General features: G+C 56.5%; 1 protein-coding gene across 2 annotated transcripts; it reads right to left on the reverse strand.

The window, feature by feature from the left end:
- Window positions 1-1,235: 1,235 nt before the first annotated feature.
- On the reverse strand, window positions 1,236-20,721 carry Rexo1 (RNA exonuclease 1 homolog). Of its 2 annotated transcripts, none has more exons than XM_021173975.3 (15): window positions 20,200-20,721; window positions 8,912-10,644; window positions 8,012-8,113; window positions 7,341-7,554; window positions 5,912-6,075; window positions 5,484-5,615; window positions 5,043-5,166; window positions 4,335-4,448; window positions 3,845-3,982; window positions 3,565-3,678; window positions 3,209-3,282; window positions 2,872-2,982; window positions 2,475-2,590; window positions 2,132-2,391; window positions 1,236-2,042 (listed from the first exon to the last, which is right to left on the reverse strand). In XM_021173975.3, exons 1-15 carry the CDS (start codon window positions 20,354-20,356, stop codon window positions 1,954-1,956), a joined length of 3,642 nt encoding a protein of 1,213 aa, XP_021029634.1. In that variant the 5' UTR covers window positions 20,357-20,721; the 3' UTR covers window positions 1,236-1,953. The 2 variants fall into 2 exon arrangements, with proteins under 2 accessions (XP_021029634.1, XP_021029633.1); XM_021173974.3 differs by having other exon boundaries at window positions 3,845-4,006.
- Window positions 20,722-21,153: the final 432 nt, after the last annotated feature.

Below are 21,153 nucleotides of genomic sequence, written 5' to 3' on the forward strand. Positions count from 1 at the left end.
TGTAGTCAGCCCTGCCTGTAACCTAGCCCTCAGTGGTTATGTCCACCTCCTGCCTCCAGTGTATGCTGTGTATGCCTGTATGCCAGTGTATGCTGGCATAAAATGAATGAACTGGTGGCTGGGATAAGGACGGCACCGGCACTCAGGACCGAGCTCCACCAGAATAGCAAACTGGAAGGTTCAACACCTCTGGAAGCTTTGAGTCCCTGGAGCATGTTGAGGAAACAGCTACTCGGTTCACTCAGCTTTCGGTGAGTGTCTGATCACATCTTTCTCACATCCTTTTGGATGGCCTTTTTTGGGGAGATCCCCTACCCTGACTTATAGAGGGCGGGGGTAATCACAGTGGAGAGGGCTCCCTTGAGTGCAGGCCTGAGGTTTTCAGAGCCAGGGTTAGCTAACAGAAAGGTCTTTTGTTGGCTGCTCTTCTGACACGAACTGGACAGTAGATAGGCAGAGACACACACTAAAGCTCCCACGACGGACCTGGGCTTTGTGAATACATCAGCACCATTTATTTATGTTTTTAAAAACTTGTTTACAGAAGGTAGAAGAGGTGACAAAGTGCTCAAGGAAACCCCTGAGGGTGGAAGCCTAGCTTAGCCAAGGAAGCTCCCTTGGCCCCTGTAGCCCCTGCATACCCACTATGTAGATAGCCCCTGGAAGCTGCTCTAGCCATTGGCTTGCAGTCCCTCCAAGTGGCTTGAGGGACTGGGTTCCCACAGGACCCTGACCATCAGACCCAGGTTATCCTGCCAGGGTCTAACTCCAGCCAGCCTACTCTGCCCACAGATAACTGCCAAGAGGCAGCCAATCAAGCTGAGGTCACATTGGATGTGAGTGCTACAAAACTTGTTTCCTTACATGGGAACAGAGTGGCCTTGATGGCCAGGCCCTGCCTCAGGACACCAGGCGGCAGGGGCTCCCAGTCTCCACCCTGGACCTTGTCTGAGTAACTGAGATAACAGGCAAAAAGGAGTGAAGACATGCCATCAGCCTGCATCAGGGACAACAGCAAGGTGCCTTCAGGGGAAGTCTAGCAGGCACAGCCTACTCAGAGCTTGGGGCTGTCTCACAGAGTTCCCACAGCTAGGTGGCATGGGCCCATGGGGTGAGAGTTGCTTTTGGCAAGGAAATCATTTTCATTTTTTCTTGACCCTGGCCACTGGGACAGAGGCCACATGGGCGTGTGTCGGGTTCCTGTCTGCCCCCAAAGCACCACACACTATGAAATCTAAAGTTCATACAAACATTTATTCTGTTTCTACTCACAGAGGAGGCAATAGCCCCCAGGATGACAGCCCAGAGGCCCTGGAAGGTCAGGCCAAGGGGCTGGCTTGGTTCTGAGGTTGGGGAGCCCTGGTGGGCTAGGGTGAGTTCTGGAAGCTACCCCACAAGGCAGGGCAAACATCCAGGCCCATGGGACTGACCATGTGGGGTTCAGTCCCTGGATCCCAGCAGTACCAGGGTTGGACCCCTCAGCTGAGGAGGTGTGCGGGTCAGCAGGTTTAAATTAAAAATTAATAAAAATAACAGTATAAAGTAAAAAAAGACAACCCCTGTCTCAAACCATGAGGGCTTGTCCTGTTGCCTGCGTTATATACAAAGAAGCAGAAGGCAGGGCCCACTGTCTGGAGCAGTGGGCTGGGGTAGAAGTGGGGGCGCCTGACTGGGGCACAGAGGCTAGGCCAGCTCTGCCCTGGGCTGCAGCAGGCTCCAGGGGACAGGACTGGGGGAGGAGGTGATGACACGTTGGGCAGGTGTGGGGCTGGGCTGAGGGTTGGTCTCAGCCCCGGCTCTGGGCTGCTCACTGCAGACCTGCAGCTGGAGCTTGGGAGGCGCGTGGTCAGCTGTCATGTTTTATTACAGAGTTTGAAAAGAGGCCGAGGGCATCGGGGCTGAGGGCAGCCAGGGATGGAAGAAGGGGGGTGACATGGTAATGTTGGGTGGGAGTCATCGCTTGGTCTTGGCATCTTCTCGGATCTTCCAGATGACAAGGTGCATGCAGGCACTGGCATCCTCACTGGAGCTGTGCCCGTCCACTACAGGGCAGACATGCTCAGCACAGTCCTTACTCCCATACCTCCCCTCCCGCTCCCCCACTCCCACTCCGGGGGCCCTGGCTCCTCACCATTGTCTTGGATGATCTGTCTGAGGTAGTCAGCCATGAGGTTCCGCAGGGAGCGCTTATAGGGCAGGCCCAGGCGATGTGGGAACAGCACAGACGTGTCCACCACTGTGCCGTGGATGACCTTGAGAGCCAGCAGGTCGCTCTCCAGGCTGTGTCCGATGAGGATGGTGTCAGCGCTGAACATGCTCAGCAAGACAGCCTGCACGTCCCGCAGCGTGATGCTCGTGTCCACAAGGTCGGCCTCTGTCACCCCTGAGAACCTGCAGAGGGCCGGATGCAAGAGGGGCGTCGGGCCGGGCAGGATGGGAACGAGGATGGGGTCCCGCGGTAGGCCGGGACACACCTGGTGTTGTAGTCGACAACTTCATTGTCAGGCTTGACAAAGGTGTCATACACGACCTGCATGTCTGTGTCCACAACTGTGACTCGGGTCAGCTCCAGGCCATATGTAGTGTAGGACTGAGAACAGAGATGGGCACCAGATGCAGCCGACTTCCCAAGCGCACCTCCCCTCTGTGGCTAGCTATGGCTGCTGCAGAGACCCTGTCAGGGACACCACGGGAACCACCAACGCAGAGGGAGCCACAGGCTAGGAACTCAGAGAACCCTTCCCAAGCAGGCTGACCGACCCCTCTCTCAGGACACTAGCCTGAGGTGTGGGGCTCCCTTGCCAGTTCTTAGTTGGATTCACTCCCTCACCATCCCAGGGAGAATGCAGGTTCCTGTGATCCCAGACTCACCATCTCACAGTCGAGGGCAAAGACCCCGGCATGGGCATCTTCGGGCAGCTCCTTCTGGAAGGTGCGCACAAAGCCCTCCAGGTTCTCCTTCCGGCCGTCCTGCACGTGTTGCTGGGGAACAAGGGGGTCAAGCAGTCAGCAGCATGGCTGTGCATGACTCTCGAGGAGTCCTGTGTCCTGGATAAGGCCTAGGAGCAGGTGCCTATGTCAGGCCTAGTGTGCAGACAGTCAGGAAGGGCTGGCTGGGGCCACATGGGGCCTGAGCATAGGACTCAACTGCGTCCCTCAATGCCAGTCCAGTGACCAAGGGCAGGGAGTGGCACACAGCAGGACTTACCTTGGCAACCTGACAGCCTACAGAGCCGACGGCAGCTGAGCAGCACATATACTGGGTCTCCCAGCCCCCAGCCACTGGCGAGAGAGAGCAATGATGTTCAGGGCACCTGACAGGCATCTTGCCCACCCAGTCAGGGACAAAGACTCAGGGAAAGGATCTAGGCCACAGTGTCATAAGCTGATGCAGGCCTGGGGAAGGTCCCCACCCTCGGGGACACTGCAGGGGTGAGACAAGCAGAGCCTGTGCTCAGAAGGAACACGAAGATTACACAGGGCCAGGGCTTCAGAAGGGGGCAGAGTGAGATGGGTAGGAGCCCTCGCAGCCAGCAGGCATGCACTCGTGGGCACGAGCCTCACCTCGATTCCGCCGCAGCCGCCCCCAGTGGTAGTAACACTCCTCACTGCGCACGCAGCGGCCCGAGGAGGACACAAGGTACTCTGTGCCACAGCGACAGCAAATTCTGCAGGAGGCTGTGTGTGAAGACAGATGGACAGGCAGAGAGGTCAAGTGGGTGAAGGGCCAGCAGCCTAGTACCCCCTGAGCATGATGAAGTGCCTGTCCCTGAACTGTGTGCCATAACAGCAGACAGCTAACACCCCGGTCTCCTGCCTAAGGCAATGCTGGGAGGATACTCACGGTCCTTGGGTTTCTTCTCCTCGGCTGTGAAGATGACAGCACCCCCTGGGCGCTCTGGGTGAGGGAAGGGGTAGCCATTCTCCTTCAGCTGCTCCTGAGTGAGCAGGTACTCCCTGAGGCGGCTGTACAGGGCAGTCCCTGCAGGGGCACTGCATGTCAGTGCTGCCAGAAGGGGACGGACAGACAGACAGACAGAAACACACATGCAGGCACTCATGTACACATTCATGAATGTATGTATGCACGCACACACACACATGACTGTATTGTACATGGCAGTCTCTGCGGGGGCAACTGAGTGTCAGTGCTGCCAGAAGGGGACGGACAGACAGACAGAAAGGCAAACACACACATATGCAGGCACCTATGTACACATTCATGAATGTACGTATGCGGTGAGGACACTGGCTAGGACAATGGCCTGGTGCTACAGGACAGACAGCCAGACAAGGACATAAAGGGAAGCATGAGTTAGCAGTCACTTACTCACCTTTCAGCTCCTCTACCCGTGGGCTGCTGGGGCGGCTCAGTGAGAAGCTGGTTTTGGCTGCCAATTTGCCCCCCAGTACAACCTCATGGGACACAACCCTGCGGCCACTGGCTTCTAGAAGGAAGGACAGAAAAGTCGGGAGGTTGGGAGTGGCCAGCTGCAACCTCAGCCCCCCACCCCCCGCATGTGCACTACCCCCACTGCCTACAGAGTCCAGCTGGCAAAGGGTCATGGGAACTCAGGGCAAGTCACCTGGGGCTCAGCAGCTCCCCACCTGAGCTCTGGTTGGACAGACCAGGCCTGCTATCGCTGAGGGAAGGTGTGGGACAGGGGTGAGGAGCACGCTGCAGCTAGAGAGTCCATGACTAATGGGTTCCGAGGTGAGGAGAAACTAATGGAGCCAGGGGCGAACGAGCACGCCACTGTGGTAGCCACTTAATGGGGCCTCTTGAGGGGACATAATGAAACGTCTTAACCCTCTCTCCCTCCTTCCCCAGCTTAATGTGCAGCGCTCAGCCACTCACTGTGAAGAGGCTGTGGGGTGCTGAGGGAGGAGGAAGGAGGGGAGGAGGGGAAGGGAGGGAGGGAGGGGGCAGAGGGTACCTTGGGCAGTAGCCCAAGTGTGGGTAACCAGGGACCATCCCTGCTGCTGAAGCCCATGTACAGCCAGTTCTGGGGAAGACCCTCTGCACAGCTGCCCCAACTCACTGCTGAGGTTGGGCACGGTGTTGGGGACCAGGCCCCTTAGCTTCTTAAGGGTGTTCACGGCCACGTTCAGGTATATGTTCTTGCTGGGACTGCGGTCATACGCCACCTTTTCCTCATTCAGGGCCTGGGTAAGACAGTGCTCAGCCTAAGGTCCTGGCAGAACCTGGCACCCAGGAGCATGGGCAGTAGGATCGGCACCCAGGAGCATGGGCAGTAGGATCGGTTGCTCTGGGATGGCAGTGGCTGGTGCAGGACCAGCCTGAGTCAGGCACATGGCCCAGCCTGTCACTCACGAGGACATGGTATAGGCAGCCAGTGTGAACCAAGATGCCTAGAGGAGAGCCAGGAAGACACATGGGACCTTCCCAGCGACAGCTCAAGGCCACGATGGCCAGGGCCTGCAGTCCTGCCCATGAAGGGAATGTGCACTCCAGGGCCCACCTTCTCAATGGCCTCCTGGTTGGACGAACAGAACTTGAGACACTCCTCAATGAACAGGTTGAGATAGCGCTGGCGGACCACAGTGGGAACCTTGCCGCCAAATTCTTTTGGGATAACGGGCTTCTTTAGACTCTGGGGAAAGACAGCAAGGTGTTAGGGCCTCTGGGGAAGACAGGAATAGGCTGTCCAGTGCATGAGCCCAGCTATGAATTCCAGAGGGAAAGACTAGAGTCATGGCCAGGGGTGGATTCTGCCTACAATTCCCCAGTGAGGGGCTGCCTTGGGCATAAGCACCTTGCCGTGTTTGTATAAGCTCAGACTCATTCTCAGTACTAGAAGACAGAACATACTACAGGGCCAACACAGAATCCTACTGGGGACAATATGAGCAGAGTATAAGGCTCATGGACTCTCAGAGTACAGGGTACCTGGAGTGATGGGCTGTGGGCGATGCGCTTGGGGGTGACGGTGGTGGTTGTCTTAGATGCCATCCCTGACAATGTGCGTGTCTTCAGTGGCTGGCTGCCAGGTTCGGGGCCGTGGGACGCCTGGCTGCTGCTGGCAGAGAGCGCCCTCTTGGCACCTGTGGGGGCTGACGGGGGACAGGGGACGTGAGTGCAGGAGGACAGTAGGCCCATGACGGAGCTGCGGAGCACCAGGAAGCTGCGGTCGTTGAGTGTGAGCAGAACGCGCATCTCGCAGCGCAGTGGGGGCCGGGGCACCGGGCTCGGGGTGTGGAAGGACATGGGATTCTAGCTGCTCTGGGGCAAGTCCATGGAGGTGGGGAAGGGCAACGCGGCTGTGGAGGCCGGCTCAGGCAATGCCACGGTCGGGGCAGTCTGGTGAATGGTGGGGCGTGGTCGGGGCCTCTGCCACATGTTCCAGCCCCCGACTCCGAGACATTGACGTCTGAGGGGTAGCCCTGGCTCCAGGGCACAGGACCACAGGGCCTGGGATGCCCCGGCCTGCTCATTGTGACAGGCTACCTTCCTGTCCCTGTAATGAGGTCACAAACCATACACTGTCTCCGCCCTGGCAGAAGGAGGGCAGGGCTTCTCCCTGCATTGACATGCAGGGTGTGGAGTACCTGCCCATCACAGCCTGTCGGCACTGAAGGACTGAGACCGGTGACTTTTGACCCTAGTTGGGGTCACTCTCTGGAGAGGACTCAGGGGCCAGACCAGGCTGCCCCTGCCATCCTTCCTGGAACCAACCCACCAAGGCTGTACTTGTCAAGAGAGATAACCAGTACACTCTCGCCCTACAGGGAGGAGCACATCTGCATGCACAACTCCCAGCCCGGTGTAACCAACACCATGAGCACCAAAGCAGGTCAAGGTGGTGCCTGGGAGACACGGAGAGTCCCAGAACTGGAATAGCCCCTAACAAGCCCTGCTTAGGCACAGCCATGAACATCCCCAGGCTGTGCCATGGCAGCCCAGGCAGGAACCACCAAGAGATGTAGCTATGAGCCGTGGGCATCAACAGAACACGGAATCCAGGGCACTGTAGCCCCTGACAGGCAGGGAGAAGCAGAGGTCCAGAAGCTCTTCCTGATTTGGTCACAGGCCCTGGCTCTCTGCCTGGTAATAGGGCCGGTTGGGACCACCACGCAGAGCTGACAGGACCACCCACCCCTGACCAACAAGCTGCCATCCACTCCAGGTACGCTCAGGCAAGTCCCACTGATGGTGGCTGCTCAGACCTTCCAGGCCATCTTGTCCCTACTCCAGTCACCCTGGAGGCCCAGGGAGGGTGCTCAAGGTCAGGTACAACACAAATTCTCTGAGCGCTGCTTCCTCTCATACTGCACAAGCCAAGGTGAGGGGTCCAAGAAAGGGCAGGGTCAGGACTTACCAGCAGCCAGTCGGGGGTTGGGTACGTGAGCAATCCTCCTCTTCTCCCCGGGCGCTGAGATGTGCACGGAGGAGAGCCTCTCAGTTGGCCGCGGGGCGGCCTGTAGCCAACTGGCCGAGTCCCTCTGTGCTAGCTGTGCTCGCCGGTAGCACACCTCCTGAGCAGTCGGGGGCCGTGCTGGGGGAGCCACGGGGGTCCTCTTTGGGGCCTCTGCCTGAAAAAGTACAGATCCTAGAGCTAGCCCCCACCCAGAGCACTCCAGACAAGCATGGTGACGAGGCTTGACCTAGCAGAGGCTGCAGAAGCTCCTCTTCCATGTTCCTCTGCCCACCAGTACTCTGCGCTCATGTCTCCTCGGAGCCTGCACCAGGGATGTTTGTGGAGCCCTTGCTTGCCACCACGCCCCACACAGGCCTCCCCTACTATCCTGACCACCTTCCGGCCACAACTGAGGTAGCCTGGGCTCTGAGGTTGGACTGCTCACTCAACTCTAAAACCCATGGGGATTTACCCACCCCTCCGTGCACTGTTCCTGTGCCCAGATCTGGATGGGACATGAAGCCCCAGATACCAGCTTACCAAAGGCTGACAGCAGGGGTCCTTTGCCTGACAGTGGTGGCAGATCTCCTTCCTCCAGAGGCCTGCCCTGTATCCCCATATCTGGGTCTTACCTCCTTGCCTGGCTTGCAAAGGTGTGAGACCCTCCTCTTCTGCCCCGGGAACAAAGTGGTCAGGCCCGCATGTGTCTTCTCCTCAGCCTTCTCCTTGGGTGGCTGAAAACACACATGCACTCCTCACTCTGGTGCCTCCTTGGGGCAAGCCCCTGCCTTCCCACCCAGCCTCATTGCCGCCAGACCCTACGCGGTCCTGCCAATGAGAGCCCTATGGAGGATCAGCACCCTGCGGCCCAAGGTTGGGCCCCAGCACCTGCCTCCCAGGCCTTGTGGACAGGAGGACAAGTGGGCGTGTCCCTGCTGCTGCCCCCACACCCAGCCCAGGATGACAGCTCAGATATGGAATGCCAGTCAAGGGCATCCCTCCGGGCTGGGGCTGGAACGAACTGGCCAAGTCCATTTTTGTTTGTTCAGGGTGAGCGCCCTCTGGTGGCCAGCATGGGGACATTAGAAGGAGGGACACCCAGATGAGTCAAGGCTGGCCTGAGCCAGGCAGGCCAGGGAGTGAGGAGAGGAAGGGGCCTAGTGGCTAGAAGGGAGCAAGAGCTGGAGGAGGGGAGAGGGGCAAGAAAGGCCAAGGAGCTGGGACAGGAGGTGGTGAGGCAGGCGTGGGGCGGGAGGGCCCGGTACCCCTTTGCTGGTCAGTCTGAACAGTCAGTCGGACGCTGCCACGGGAAGCCGGCTGGGTGGGTAGAAAGCCAGCATCCTCATTCTGGGCAGGGTGCAGGGGGGCAGCAGGCGGCCACCGAGGGTTCCTGAATTTTGAATGGAGTTAATAAGAGGCCGGTGCTGAAAGAGCGGCTTCTGCTTGGGTCAGAGGCTGGAATCGGCTGGAGATGACTGTGGGACTGAGTGTCCCCTCGAAGGGCCCTAGCCTGCCAAGGCCAGTGCCCTCACCTGCCGGGCCAGCCGGCCCTTGTCCTCCGTCTTCACGCTGGTGGACTCGTTGAAGATCCGCAGGCACTCCTCCATAGGGTCCACATCGAAGTCCACCTCCTTCTCCAGGGCCAAGTAGTCCGCATCCTCCTCTGCACACTGGCTGGCTCCCGAGGACGAGGAGGAGGACGACAATGGGGAGGGCGGCGCGGGGGATGCGGGCGGCGCGGCCTTGAGACGCTTGGGCACCTTTGTCTCGTCCAGGCCCAGGCTGGAGTCGGAGTCTGATTCTGAGTCTGAGCTAAGGCTGGGCAGGGTTGGGGGCCAGACCCGGGGTGCTCCCGCTCCCAGGCTTGAGTCCTCCTCCTCACTCTCATCCCCAAATAGTTCAGCATGGCTCAGGGCCCGTTTCTTGAGCTTAGGGGTGTCCTGGGGAGCTCCTTCATCCAGGGAGCGGGCCTTGCGTTCCACCAACTTCCCTGATGGCATCTTCTTTGCACTACCAGCTTTCCAGGCCAGTGGTGCACGGGGACCAGGCCCAGAGTCCTGGGGTCCCGTGCTGGAGGGGCGGCCTGACCCCCCTTTCCCTGAGCTGGCCACTGTGGTCGCAGAGGATGGCTTTTTCTTGGTCCCTTCAGGCCCCTGGGCCTTCCCCCTGGGGTTACTGGCTGACAGCTTCTTTTTGTCCGCACATACCTTTTCCTTCCCTCGGGGCCTGGCTGGGTCTTTCTCTTTCTTTTTGTCTTTCTTGTGGACCTTGTCCTTGTGGCTGAGGCTGGCTGATGTCCCACTTTTCTTCTTTTTGGCTTTACCTTCCTTGGGGACCCTAGCATCTTGAGAGGCCCTGGCTGGGGAGCCAGGCTTGACCACAGACACTGTGTTTAGTGCTTTGGGGGGCTGCCCAAGGTCTTCCACGTCATACTGCACAGCCATCTCCTTTGTGCCCCGCAGGCCACCGTCCTCATGCTCTCTGCCCTCCTTGGAGACAGGCTTCCCAGGCATCTTGCTTTCAGGGTCAGCTCCAGCCTTGGGGCTGCTAACATCAGCCTTTGGGGGGCTGGCCACATCATCTTCAGAGTCTGAGAACCTGGCCTCACAGCCACCGAAGGAGTCACAGGGCTTCTTGAGGGCAGGAGTGTATGGCTCAGCACCCCTGGAGCCCCGCGGCCGCTTGGTGGCCCTCTCATCCCTGGCACTGGCCCTGCCAAGGTGCCGGGCTGAGTAGTTGGATAGTGGGTCATACTCTAGATCTGTTGAAGGTTTTGAACTATCCACCACATACTTGCCACCGGACACAGGGCGGCCACAGCGGCGCGGCTGGCCCACAGCCTTGGGGACATACTCCAGGGCACCAGCACCTCCTGCAGCTCTGCCCTGACTCCTGTCTGAAGGGGCCAGTGAGTACTTGTGCCCTGGCTCGGCAGGAACAGCCAATGGGGTGGGCTGGTAGGCAGCGTCCGGGCTCAGCAGGCCACCCGGCGTGTAAGTTAGGGCCAATGAGAAGGTGTCATCGTCATCTATGCTTGTGGCAGGGCTGCAAGGCGCCAGGGCTGAAGGCCCAGCACTGTGCCCCCGTGCAGTCTCGAGGAGCTCCTGGTAGCGCCTCTGCTCCAGCTCCACCTCGCCGCGCACGGCCTCGATGGCCTGGTTGACCAGCTCCAGCTCCAGCATGCCATCGCCTTGACCCAGAGCACCATTCTCCCTCTGCACAGGAGGCTGGGGCAGCTCTGGGTTGTACGGGTCATAGCCAAGCCCTGGAAGGGAAGAGAACACAGAACAGCCACTGAGCTGGTTTGCTAGAGATGTGCAAAGTAAGAGAACCAGCAGTCAGCTGGGCATGGAGGCACACCCTTTTAATCCCAGCACTCGGGAGGCAGAGGCAGGTGGATTTCAGAGGCAGGCGGATTTCTGAGTTCGAGGCCAGCCTGGTCTACAAAGTGAGTTCCAGGACAGCCAGGGCTACACAGAGAAACCCTGTCTTGAAAAACAAAAACAAAAAGAACTAGCAGTCCAGAACCAACTGCATACCAGGCTTGGGTCTAAAGAAGCCCTGCTGTGACAATGTAACACCACTGTGACACTGTAACACTGCTGTGGTGGGATCACCCAGTTTACTCTAGGACCTGTGCAGAGGTGTGTGTGTGTTGCTGGGCTCAGTGGGTAAGGCACTACTGGGGACGAACAGGCTTCATCAGACAGTACAGACACATGTACTGGTGTGGTGGCCATGCCCATCACCCAGCTCTAGGAAAGTACAGGCAGGAGGATCAGGAGTTAAAGGTATACTCAGCTACAGATTGTTCAACATTAGATTGGGCAACATGAGATCCTATATCAAAGGGGGTGCAAAAAGAGAGGTTCCAGCCGGGCGTGGTGGCGCACGCCTTTAATCCCAGCACTTGGGAGGCAGAGGCGGCGGATTTCTGAGTTCGAGGCCAGCCTGGTCTACAAAGTGAGTTCCAGGACAGCCAGAGCTACATACACAGAGAATCCCTGTCTCGAAAAACCAAAAAAAAAAAAAAGAGAGGTTCCCTGGAGAGCACTAAGCTGAACAGGTCCCACAGGACCTAACGGGAGTCAAACAGTGTGAGGCTCTAGACTGTCCTGCAGCACCATCCCCAGCTGAGTGCACAGAGGTTAAAGTGGCAGCCTTGGCAAGCTCAGGTTCATGGATGTGTCGTTCTGACTGACATAGGGTCTCACTGGTTGAAAGGTTAGCTCAAACTCCTAGTCTAGTAGATCCTCTTGGCTCCACCTCCCCTAGAGCATAGATCACAAGCACAAAGCAGCAAGCCCAGCTTTTTGTTTTGTTTTGTTTTGTTGTTTTTTCAAGACAGGGTTTCTCTGTGTAACCCTGGCTATCCTGGAACTCACTTTGTAGACCAAGCTGGCCTCGAACTCAGAAATCTGCCTGCCTCTGCCTCCCAAGCGCTGGGATTAAAGGTGTGCACCACCATGCCCGGCATGTGTGTGTGTATGTGTGTGTGTGTGTGTGTGTGTGTGTGTGTGTTTGTTTCAGAGAATCCAGAGAGCTCTTGGGTGCAGCACCCACTCGACCCACCAGGAGCCAAAGCGATTTAACTAATTCATTCCAGTGTTCAGCCTTCACCACTGAGCCTGCACCTGAACCTCCTGTGCCTCACTGCTTCACAAAGCACCTGAAAGGGAGGGGCTGGAGCCAGCCAGAGCCACAGCAAGCAGCCTACAAACCTACACATCTAGTCCAGGGGATGACACCTCAGTCTCCATGAGTACCCACTACACCCATGCAGACACACATTCAAATGAGGAGACAAATAGGGGAGCCCACACCTCCTGAAGGACGAGAGAAGGGAACCTCTCTTGCTGAGAAAGAGGGGCTGAGACTGCTCACAGGAGGGGGCGGGGCCCTACTGCTGAGAAGCAGGGGCAGAGGCTGGGTCACACTGACCTGTGAAAAGAATCAGCAACTTCTCAGGGACTTTCCCTTTAGTTATTTGATGTAAGATCTTACTGTGCCAGAACTCGGGAGGCAGAGGCAGATGGATTTCTGAGTTCGAGGCCAGTCTGGTCTACAAATTGAGTTCCAGGACAGCCAGGGCTATACAGAGAAACCCTGTCTCGAAAAACAAAAAACAAAAAAATCTTACTGTGGCACAGACCTAGCCAGCCTGGGTGTACAGCTGAGGGTGACCTTGAACTTCTGATCCTCCTGCCTCTACTTCCCAGGTGCTGGGGTGACCCAGGGTGAGATTCCAGGCTTGACTGGGCTGGCTTCTTAAAAAGTAACAATCTAAGGATCAGAGGCAGTGGGCTAGCCATGCAGGAGGCTGAGGCAGGAGGATCAGAAGTTCAAGGCCATCTTAAACTAGCAAAACACAATCTCAAAAGAAACTTGCCCAGCACACCCAAAGCCCCGGGGAGGGGGAAAGGGATGAAGGAGGAAGAAAGGAGGGAAAATTTAGAAACTAAAACATTCAACCAAGGCTGAACTGAACACTGCACCCAGAGCCCCTGCCCAGCAAGGCCCTGCCTGAATGCACACCTACTGTCCTAGGACTCAGGAGACTAAGACAGGAGGATCACACCAGCCTGGGCTTCACAACGAACAGTAACGCAGGAGGACTGCAGAAGGAAGGCATGGGCCCTTCTATGCAAGCGTGGACACTCACGGTGCTTCTTGGGAGACAGGCTGGTCCACACAGGTGACTGAGTGTGAGTAAAGGTTATCTTCTTGGGGATCCCCCACCTATAGGGAAAGGTCCTTGAGTCCCAGGTTAGGCAATGATGGAATGGTCCATCACCCTACTAGCGCTACAGAGAGAGCGCTGGACAGGAAACTGGGGTCCCCAGGCTGAAACGGCACCTGGTCAGCCTGTCTATGGGAGGAATGACCCAGACACAGCCAAGCAGCACTGTCCTGGGTAATTCCTTCCACACATCTGTCTAGACCTCTGACAGGCCACACCAGAGGCACCAGTCTCAGGAGCAGCATCACACTGGGCCTCTCCTGACAACAGGAAGTCAGTCCCTGGGCAGCACCAGCACCGGAGGTTTCTGCTCAAGGCCAAAAGGCTGATAAAGGCCAAGAGGCTGCTGGGGCCCAGCCCAGTGAGAGCTCTGATAAGAGAGATCCCAGCCTGGAGGCAGAAAAGGGTGATATTCAGACAGAGGGAAGGAGAGGTGAGCGGGCAGTGCAGGGGTGCTGGGGCAAGGTGCTGGGAGAACCAGTCCACGCTGGGCTGTCTCAGATGCATTCTGAGATGCCAAGCCAAGGATGGCCACACAGCCCAAGGTCTCCACGGAGGACTGCGATCCATCTTTCCTAGGCTGACCCTTTCCACCCTACACTGGGATCCAGGCACGCCCCTCAGTTCAGCACCACTGGACACATGAGGTCATCCAAGCAGGACCAGACTCCGAGGTTACCTTCAGTGGCTCACACACAGAGACCGAACATGTCGGCAGCAGGTCGCCAGAGAGCTATGGGAAGCTGCACACAAGTGTGAGACCTGGCCACAGAAGAGGGCAGGCGAGCCTAGGAAGTGCTGCTCAGCCTCAGTATAGGTACACAGCAAGTCTTACCCTAAGAGGATCCCTGTCCCCAGGTCATCCTTCAGAGCCGTCCCTTTCCATAAGGCCAGTCCTGTAGGATGCCAAGGGCTTCCAAGCAGGTGGAGCTGCTAAGTGGGATGCAAAGGGTGCCCCCTCCATGCCTAAGATGCTGGGCTCGCTGAGGCAGGAACAGCCATGGAGCCTCCATGGCCACCTGACAGTCCAGAAGAGGAGCTGATAGGTAAGGCAGCGGGGTCACATGCTAATATCCTGGAGCAAGGCGAGAGATAGCCTTCCTTTCCCATGGTCCACAAGGGCTGTGAGCCAAGAAAGAAAATTCTCTAAGACCAGCCTGGCCGTCCTAACTAGTTCCCAGTGGAGATGGCCAGGACCTCTCTGCCCCACCCTGACACCAGCAGAGACCCAGTCAGGATGTCTCCCAGGCCCAAGCTGCCACTCACCAGAGCTCAGGCTGGCGACTGAGGGCCCTGCAGCTTCAGAGGAAGAGCATGCTGGTCAGTGTTATGTGAACACGGTCCTTTTGTCACTTGTCATGGAGGCTGGTGGGGTCATCTGGGGCTTTCAGATGGTAAATGCAGCCCTGTCCCCACCACTCCACATGACAGTTTCTGCTCAGAACTATGGCAAGGTCCCCAACCAGATTCTCTTGTCACCCACTCAGGTCTGGGACCTGCCCCAATGCCCACCTCCCACTCAATGGACAGACCCAGGACTCCCAGCCCCAGGACCCTCAACACACAAACTCTCAAGTCCTCAGATGAACAGCTTGCTGCAGCTGCAGGAACCTTGTTAACAGAAGACCAGGATGAGCTCAGTTCAAGCCTTTCCCACTACACAAGAAACACAGCAACCAGTGGCACTTCAGAGTCACCGAGACCTTTCTAGAAGGCTGGATATCAAGTCAGCATGTCAGCAGAGTTTTCTGTTGGCATCTTCCAGCCACTGAACAAACTCATATTGGCTTTCAAAACCTAGTTTAGGGGATGGAGAGATGGCTTAGCACTTAAGAGCACTGACTGTTCTTCCAAAGCTCCTGAGTTCAATTCCCAGCATGGTGGCTCACAAGGGATCCAAGGCCCTCTTCTGGTCAGCTACAGCATACTCATAGGCATAAAATAAATCTTAAAAAAAAAAGCCCCGGCATGGTGGCTCACACCTTTAATCCCAGCACTTGTGAGGCAGAGGCAGGCGGATTTCTGAGTTCCAGGCCAGCCTGGTCTACAAAGTGAGTTCCAGGACAGCCAGGTCTACATAGAGAAACCCTGTCTCGAAAAACAAAACAAAACAAAAATCTTAAAATAAAGTTTAGGAGCCGCATGACAAGAACCTGCCTCTCAGGGCTGGTGAGATGGCTCAGGAGGTAAGAACACTGACTGCTCTTCTGAAGGTCCTGAGTTCAAATCCCGGCAACCACATGATGGCTCACAGCCACCCGTAATGAGATCTGATGCCCTCTTCTGGTGTGTCTGAAGACAGCTTCAGTGTATTTAATGATAAATAAAATCTTGCCGGGCATGGTGGCACACGCCTTTAATCCTAGCACTCAGGAGGCAGAGGCAGGCAGATCTCTGAGTTCGAAGCCAGCCTGGTCTACAAAGTGAGTTCCATGACAGCCAGGGCTACAGAGAAACCCTGTCTCGAAAAACAAAACAAAACAAAATAAAAAAACCAAACCACCCAAAAAACAAAGAAACAATAAATAAAATCTTAAAAAAAAAACCCTGCCTCTCCTCAGCCCCCAGCTACTCCTCAGCCCCCAGCTACTCCTCAGTTCCCAGCTACTCTCTCCAGAATCAGTGTGAGTCAGTGTCCAATGTGCTTGCCTGCCTATTCCTCTACCCAGAGTCCCATAGGTGTGCGCTGAGTCAAGGATGGTCAGAGCCTCAGAGAGCAGCAGGGCACGTGGGCCTAGATCACTGGCAAAGTGAAGCAGGGCTGGAGACCCGCCACCCACTCCCAGCACTCCCTGGCTACTGTGGGACAGAGCTCCATCATCCTTAGAAGTGGTGTCTGCGGAGACCATTGGAGCACTGCAGCACCCACGGACAAGCCACCCTCAAGACAGGAGCATGCCCTAACTCCCACAGGTACTCTTAAGACTCAGCATGGAGCCCCGTTAGGAGCCAGCTAGCACCCCACCCCTGCAGACCTTCCTCTGTGGGAAGGTGTCCTGGGACAGGATGACAGCTGCAAACCCCTACTCCAGCTGTCCCTGTACCAGCAGTCACCTGAAATCCCAAGTCCTTTATCTAAATGGCAGCAGGACAGACAGGCCACAGAATCAGGTCAAGAGGGTCAGGCGAAGGATGGTCTCAGAAAGCAGCAGTGTCATAACGAAGACAGGGGAGCAATGAATAGGGGCAGATGTGGGACAGATGTAAGCTGGGCAGCTTGCACTCTCCACTAACAGCACTCTAAAGATCACCAGGCACGTGTGGCAGCTGAGCAGCAGGGGTCGGCATCCTGCTTATATGGGATGCTCATCTGCCCTCCAAGCCACCTTCCCCAGCAACAGTGGAACCAGCTGCCCACCACCAGCAAGGTAGCCAAGAAGTGTAGCCCTGAGGCTCTCTTGCTGGGCAGAGCTGGGACTGGAAGAGTTGGTCGAGGAGAACGTTCACCAGATACCTGACGGCAGCAGTTCAACCAGAGGACCATGGCGTGCTACTGTCTGTTAGAAGGCAATCAGGGCCTCACTGATGTCTCGGGGCATCCACAGGGCCAGCTATCCCTGACAACTATGTTGTGGACTGCAGCGCCCCCTGCTGGCACTTCCTGGAGAAGTGGGTCTTTCTCTGGGAAGGAGCCCAAAGTGGCAGGAGTCCCTTGGTCCTGAGGGACTCTAGGCTGCTCAGACAAGGAAAGCCACTCCCAAAGCCCCTGTCTCCCCAGGCAGTGCACCAAGCCTGGTCTAACAGGTCAACAGCAATCACAGGTCTCATGTGGTGACAGGGTTCAGTGGGAAGAGGCCAGAAGTGTCTGTCCCCTCTGATCCTCACTGCTCAAGCATGTACTATGGGAACTGGGATGGGTCCAGGACTCCAGAGGCCCTCAAGGCTCAGAAGGAACTTGGGCACAGCCACTTTCTCACCCCGCTCCCCACTCTCTGCCCTAGGAACACCCTCCTTTACCTGAGCAAAGCCTGTTCCTTCTAAGAAGCTCCACAGCTTCTGTTCTGGACTTGCCCTTGGCACCAAACTGTCCACAGGGAAACCTCTGGCTGGGTGTGTGTGGAGCCACTCGCACTTCACTCCTGGCTGCCACCCACACAACATTGCTGGGGGTCTCAGATGGAGGTTCCAAGGCCGGGAAGACATAGCAAGAGTGGGGGTGGGGTTAGCTCTCTGGCTCAGACACCCTGATTTCTCATTTCTGCTCCTCTCATACACACCCCTCCCTTGGCAGGGACAGTAGCTGTGTTGGGGCCCGGGTTCTGTGAGGGCCACTGTGCCAGGACCTCCATGTACACCAGCCAATAAGAATCCAGAGAGAAACCCAAGGCCCAGCCTTGCCACTCACGGGGCTACCACCGAGGAACCACCTCCTACATGCCCACAGCTCTAACCTCCCTCACTGGTATCAGCCTGTCTCCCTCCATAGCACTCAGCATCTCAACAGGGTAACTATGTATCCCAGCTGAGAAAAGGTGGCTAGCTTCTGTTGCAGCTCTGAGCCACTGGAGATCAGCCACATAAGGTAGGTACAAAGGCCATGGAGGGCTACTCCAGGGAGCCCAAGGGATGCCACCAAGGCTGAGCCACATGGGACTTTATCCTAATCCAGAGCAGCCAAGGCCCAGGCCTCCTCAGAGGAGCACTGAGGAGAGGACAGCAGAGTCCCCAGAGCAGGAAGGCCAGGGCTGGACATCACCTGGGGTCTAGGACACCAGGAGATGCCACAAGGAACGGAGCACCATTCCCTGGGGACTGTCAAGACACACAGAGCAGTCCCAGACCCCAAACATGGCCTTCTGGGAAACCAAGTAACCAGCTGTGGCGCAAGACAACACAGGAAGAGCAGTGTGAGAGGAAAGGTGAGGACCAAGCACTGCTCCGGATGGCACAGTACCAGGTCCAGCACTGGGCACAGCAGAACACAGCTTCCATCCCCAATCCGCAAAAAGGAAGTAAACTTTAAAAGCCAGGATGTCAACTTAGTGGTGGGGGTGCACACCGTTGATCCTAGTGCTCTGGAGACAGAGGCAGGCGGATCTCTGTGAGTTCAAGGCCAGCCTGGTCTACAGAGTGAGTCCAGGACAGTCAGGGCTACACAGAGACCCTGTCTCAAAAAACAAAACAAAATCCCACAAAACAACAAAAGGGTGAAAGAGATGGCTCAGGGGTTAAGAGCACTGGTTGCTTTTGCCACGGTCAGAACTCCATCCGTAGCACTAATGGCTGAAGGCATACAACTACCTGGAAATCCAGACCTAGGGATCCAATGTCCCCCTCTGGCCTCTGCAGACACACCGAGTTGGACACCCATACAGGCATAAGTCTGTAGGAAACGAAAAGGCACTGCATGTCACCAAGCTGGGCACTGCAGCCCGAGAGGTCGCCTATGCCAGGCGCTCAGGGCCCACCCTGCAGTGAAATCTGCCAAGCTGTGCCCTTCCTCTTCCCAAGCACCTGGGCTGAGTCCCCGGCTGACCCGGCAAGGACAATGGCGGCCAGGTGTGGAGCCTGACCACCACACACGGAGCTGTCAAAGGGCCACTTGCAGGTGTCCTAGGCCAGTGTATGTGTGAGGATGGGGACCTAACAAGAGATGCGGCAGGTCATGCCTGGCCCTCAAACTCTCAGAGGGCAGAGGCAGGCAGATCACCTCAAGTTCGAGGCCAGCCTGGGCTACACAGTGAACCCATCTATCCATTCAAAGGCTCGTTATATAAAAATAAAAATCCTTATTTAAATAAAAGACAACAGCTTGAGAGAGAGTGGTCTAAAATTAACCTGGGACCTGGGGGTGGAGTCAGTGGTGAAGTTCACCAAGCCATTCCTAAGGAACAGAGACCACCAGAGAGGACTAAATGGTACTCTAGTCAACAATGCCCTGTCTCTCTTTTAGAGATGACCACATATGTAACCCAGGCTGGCCTTGAACTCAAAGAGATTCACCTGCCTCTACCTCCTAAATGCTGAAATTAAAGGCATGCACCACCGTGCCTGGGTGCCATGCCACTTTTTAAAGGTTTTTGGTATTTTTTTTTTTGTTTTTTTGTTTTTTTGAAAGGTTTTTGTTTTTAATTTCATCCACATGAGAGTTTGCCTGGGCGACTGCATTTGCACCACACATGGCTGGTGCCCTGGAACCAGCCATTGGCTGCTGGCAACCCAATCCAGGGCCTCTGCAACAGTAGCAAACGTGGCCCCCCACCCCTCAGACAGGGACTCACTGGCTATGGATTTCTGGAACAAGGCTTCCTATATAGACCAAGCTGGACTCAAACTCAGAGGTCCACCTGGCAGTGCCTCCAGAGAACCTGGACTAAAAGTGTGCACGCAGCAGGCCCAGCCCAAAGCAGAAAGTGCTTTTAAATCGGAGCCATCTCTCTAGGCTCTCCAATGTCTTCTTTAATGCAATTGAAATCCTATGGGCCGGGTTAGGGCCATCCCAGAACCTAGGAGGTTGCAGCTTCAGGGTCCTGGGTCCCAAACTAGCCTGGCCTACAACAGTAAAAACAAACAAAAGACAAATAACAAAACCTTAATGTCTTTTCTCTAATATAATACTTCCTACACACTGCCTGATCCCTGAGGCCTTCTTCAAAATGTCATCACACTAATTGCGACATGCTCCCTGCCAAGCTCAAAGTCCACACCAGTTCAAGGCAAGGGGGTTTTCCGTTCGACAAATAGCAGGTGTCCCTATGGCCTTGTGCATCCAACTACTGGAGACAGTGGGGGGGACTCACCCCAGGAAACTGTCGCGATCGTAAACAAGGTATGCCACAAGCGCACAGGGTGGAGTGAGTGGTAACGGGAGGGAATGATATCTCGTTCGGAACAAGGTGGACAGAATAAGAACCGGAGGAGTTGCACCAAGTCCCCTAGCTTGGGGACGGAGATGCACGGTCTCTCCCTCCGTCGTGTCCGTCTTTACGCTTTAGTGACCAGAGAGGTCTAGACATTTGCACAGCATCGCGATGGCAGCTAGGAGAGGGACAGCAATCTGACGGTGCGCGGTCTGGCTGAGCAAGGGAAACATGTAGCACGGGAGGGCTGTGGGACCCAGCGCGGTCCTATGGGCTTTACCTGCGGCAGGAGATGCTGCGCCGCCGCTACCGGGAGCGCCGGGACCCCGAGCTCCGCGGTGCCGGAAGTGGCAGTAGGGCCGCCGGCAAGGCCCCCCGGGAGCTCCCGCCCAGTATGGGCAGTCGATGGAGCGGAAGAAGCCGGTAGAACGTAGCATGGTCCGTTCCGCAGCGGGGCCCCGGCCCGGAGATACCCGGGACCCCGGGACCCCTCCTCACACTCGCCCGGGAGGCTTCCGCTCGGGCTTTTCGGACCCCGCCGACGCCGCCATCTTGCCCCGAGGCCCCCAGAGGCCCCCGGGACGCTGTCGCTAGGGACGCCGGGAAGGGCTGACCGAAGTGCGCCTGCTTACAATGTCGTCTCCCACGGAACTGTAGCCGTCGGAAGACCCGAAGCTTAGGACAAGAGAAGCTTTAAAGAACGCGTGATTATATGCTTCTGGTCCTGAGACCCTTTCGGCACCGGACTTTCGCGGGTACAGCTTCGCAATCTTGAGCCTCAAGCCCCTGAGAAGCCTGGGCTGTCCAGAGTGCGCCTGACTGGAAATGCACCGCGAGTCTCCCCTGTAGTCTTTGGCTATATAAGGCCTTCGTGCGCCCCCTGGAGGACGAGGAGAGCGTCACGGCCAGGGTTTTTGTTGTTTGATTGATTTAGGATTTACTTTGTAATTCTATGTATGTGCAACATGAGTGTTTCTGATTCTCGATGAAGTCAGAAAAGGGCTTCGGATACCCAGAAATTGGAGCTACTCATGGTTATGAACGATCGTGTGAGTACTGGGAACCGAACCCAAGTCTCCAATTGCTGTAAGTGCTCTTCACCACTGAGCCAACTCTCTAGCCAGGGTCTTAATCTGCTGAGGTGCCCATTCTGAGAAAACTACCTAATTGATGCTCAAATAGTACCCTAACCACGCGGGGTATTTCTTTTTTCTTTTTGCCGTGCCTAGATACA

This window comes from Mus caroli, unplaced genomic scaffold (assembly GCF_978045245.1).
Source record: "Mus caroli unplaced genomic scaffold, Mus_caroli_1 scaffold_9, whole genome shotgun sequence".
Classification (NCBI taxonomy): domain Eukaryota; kingdom Metazoa; phylum Chordata; class Mammalia; order Rodentia; family Muridae; genus Mus; species Mus caroli.

Excerpts from the sequence above, each read along its gene's own strand:
- Rexo1 (XM_021173974.3), bottom strand. The coding sequence starts at position 20,356 with ATGCTACGTTCTACCGGCTTCTTCCGCTCCATCGACTGCCCATACTGG. Across the intron at positions 4,007-4,334 it reads ACGGGTAGAGGAGCTGAAAG|CACTGACATGCAGTGCCCCT; the intron begins GTGAGTAAGTGA and ends CCCTTCTGGCAG. Across the intron at positions 2,392-2,474 it reads GTTGTCGACTACAACACCAG|GTTCTCAGGGGTGACAGAGG; the intron begins GTGTGTCCCGGC and ends GGCCCTCTGCAG.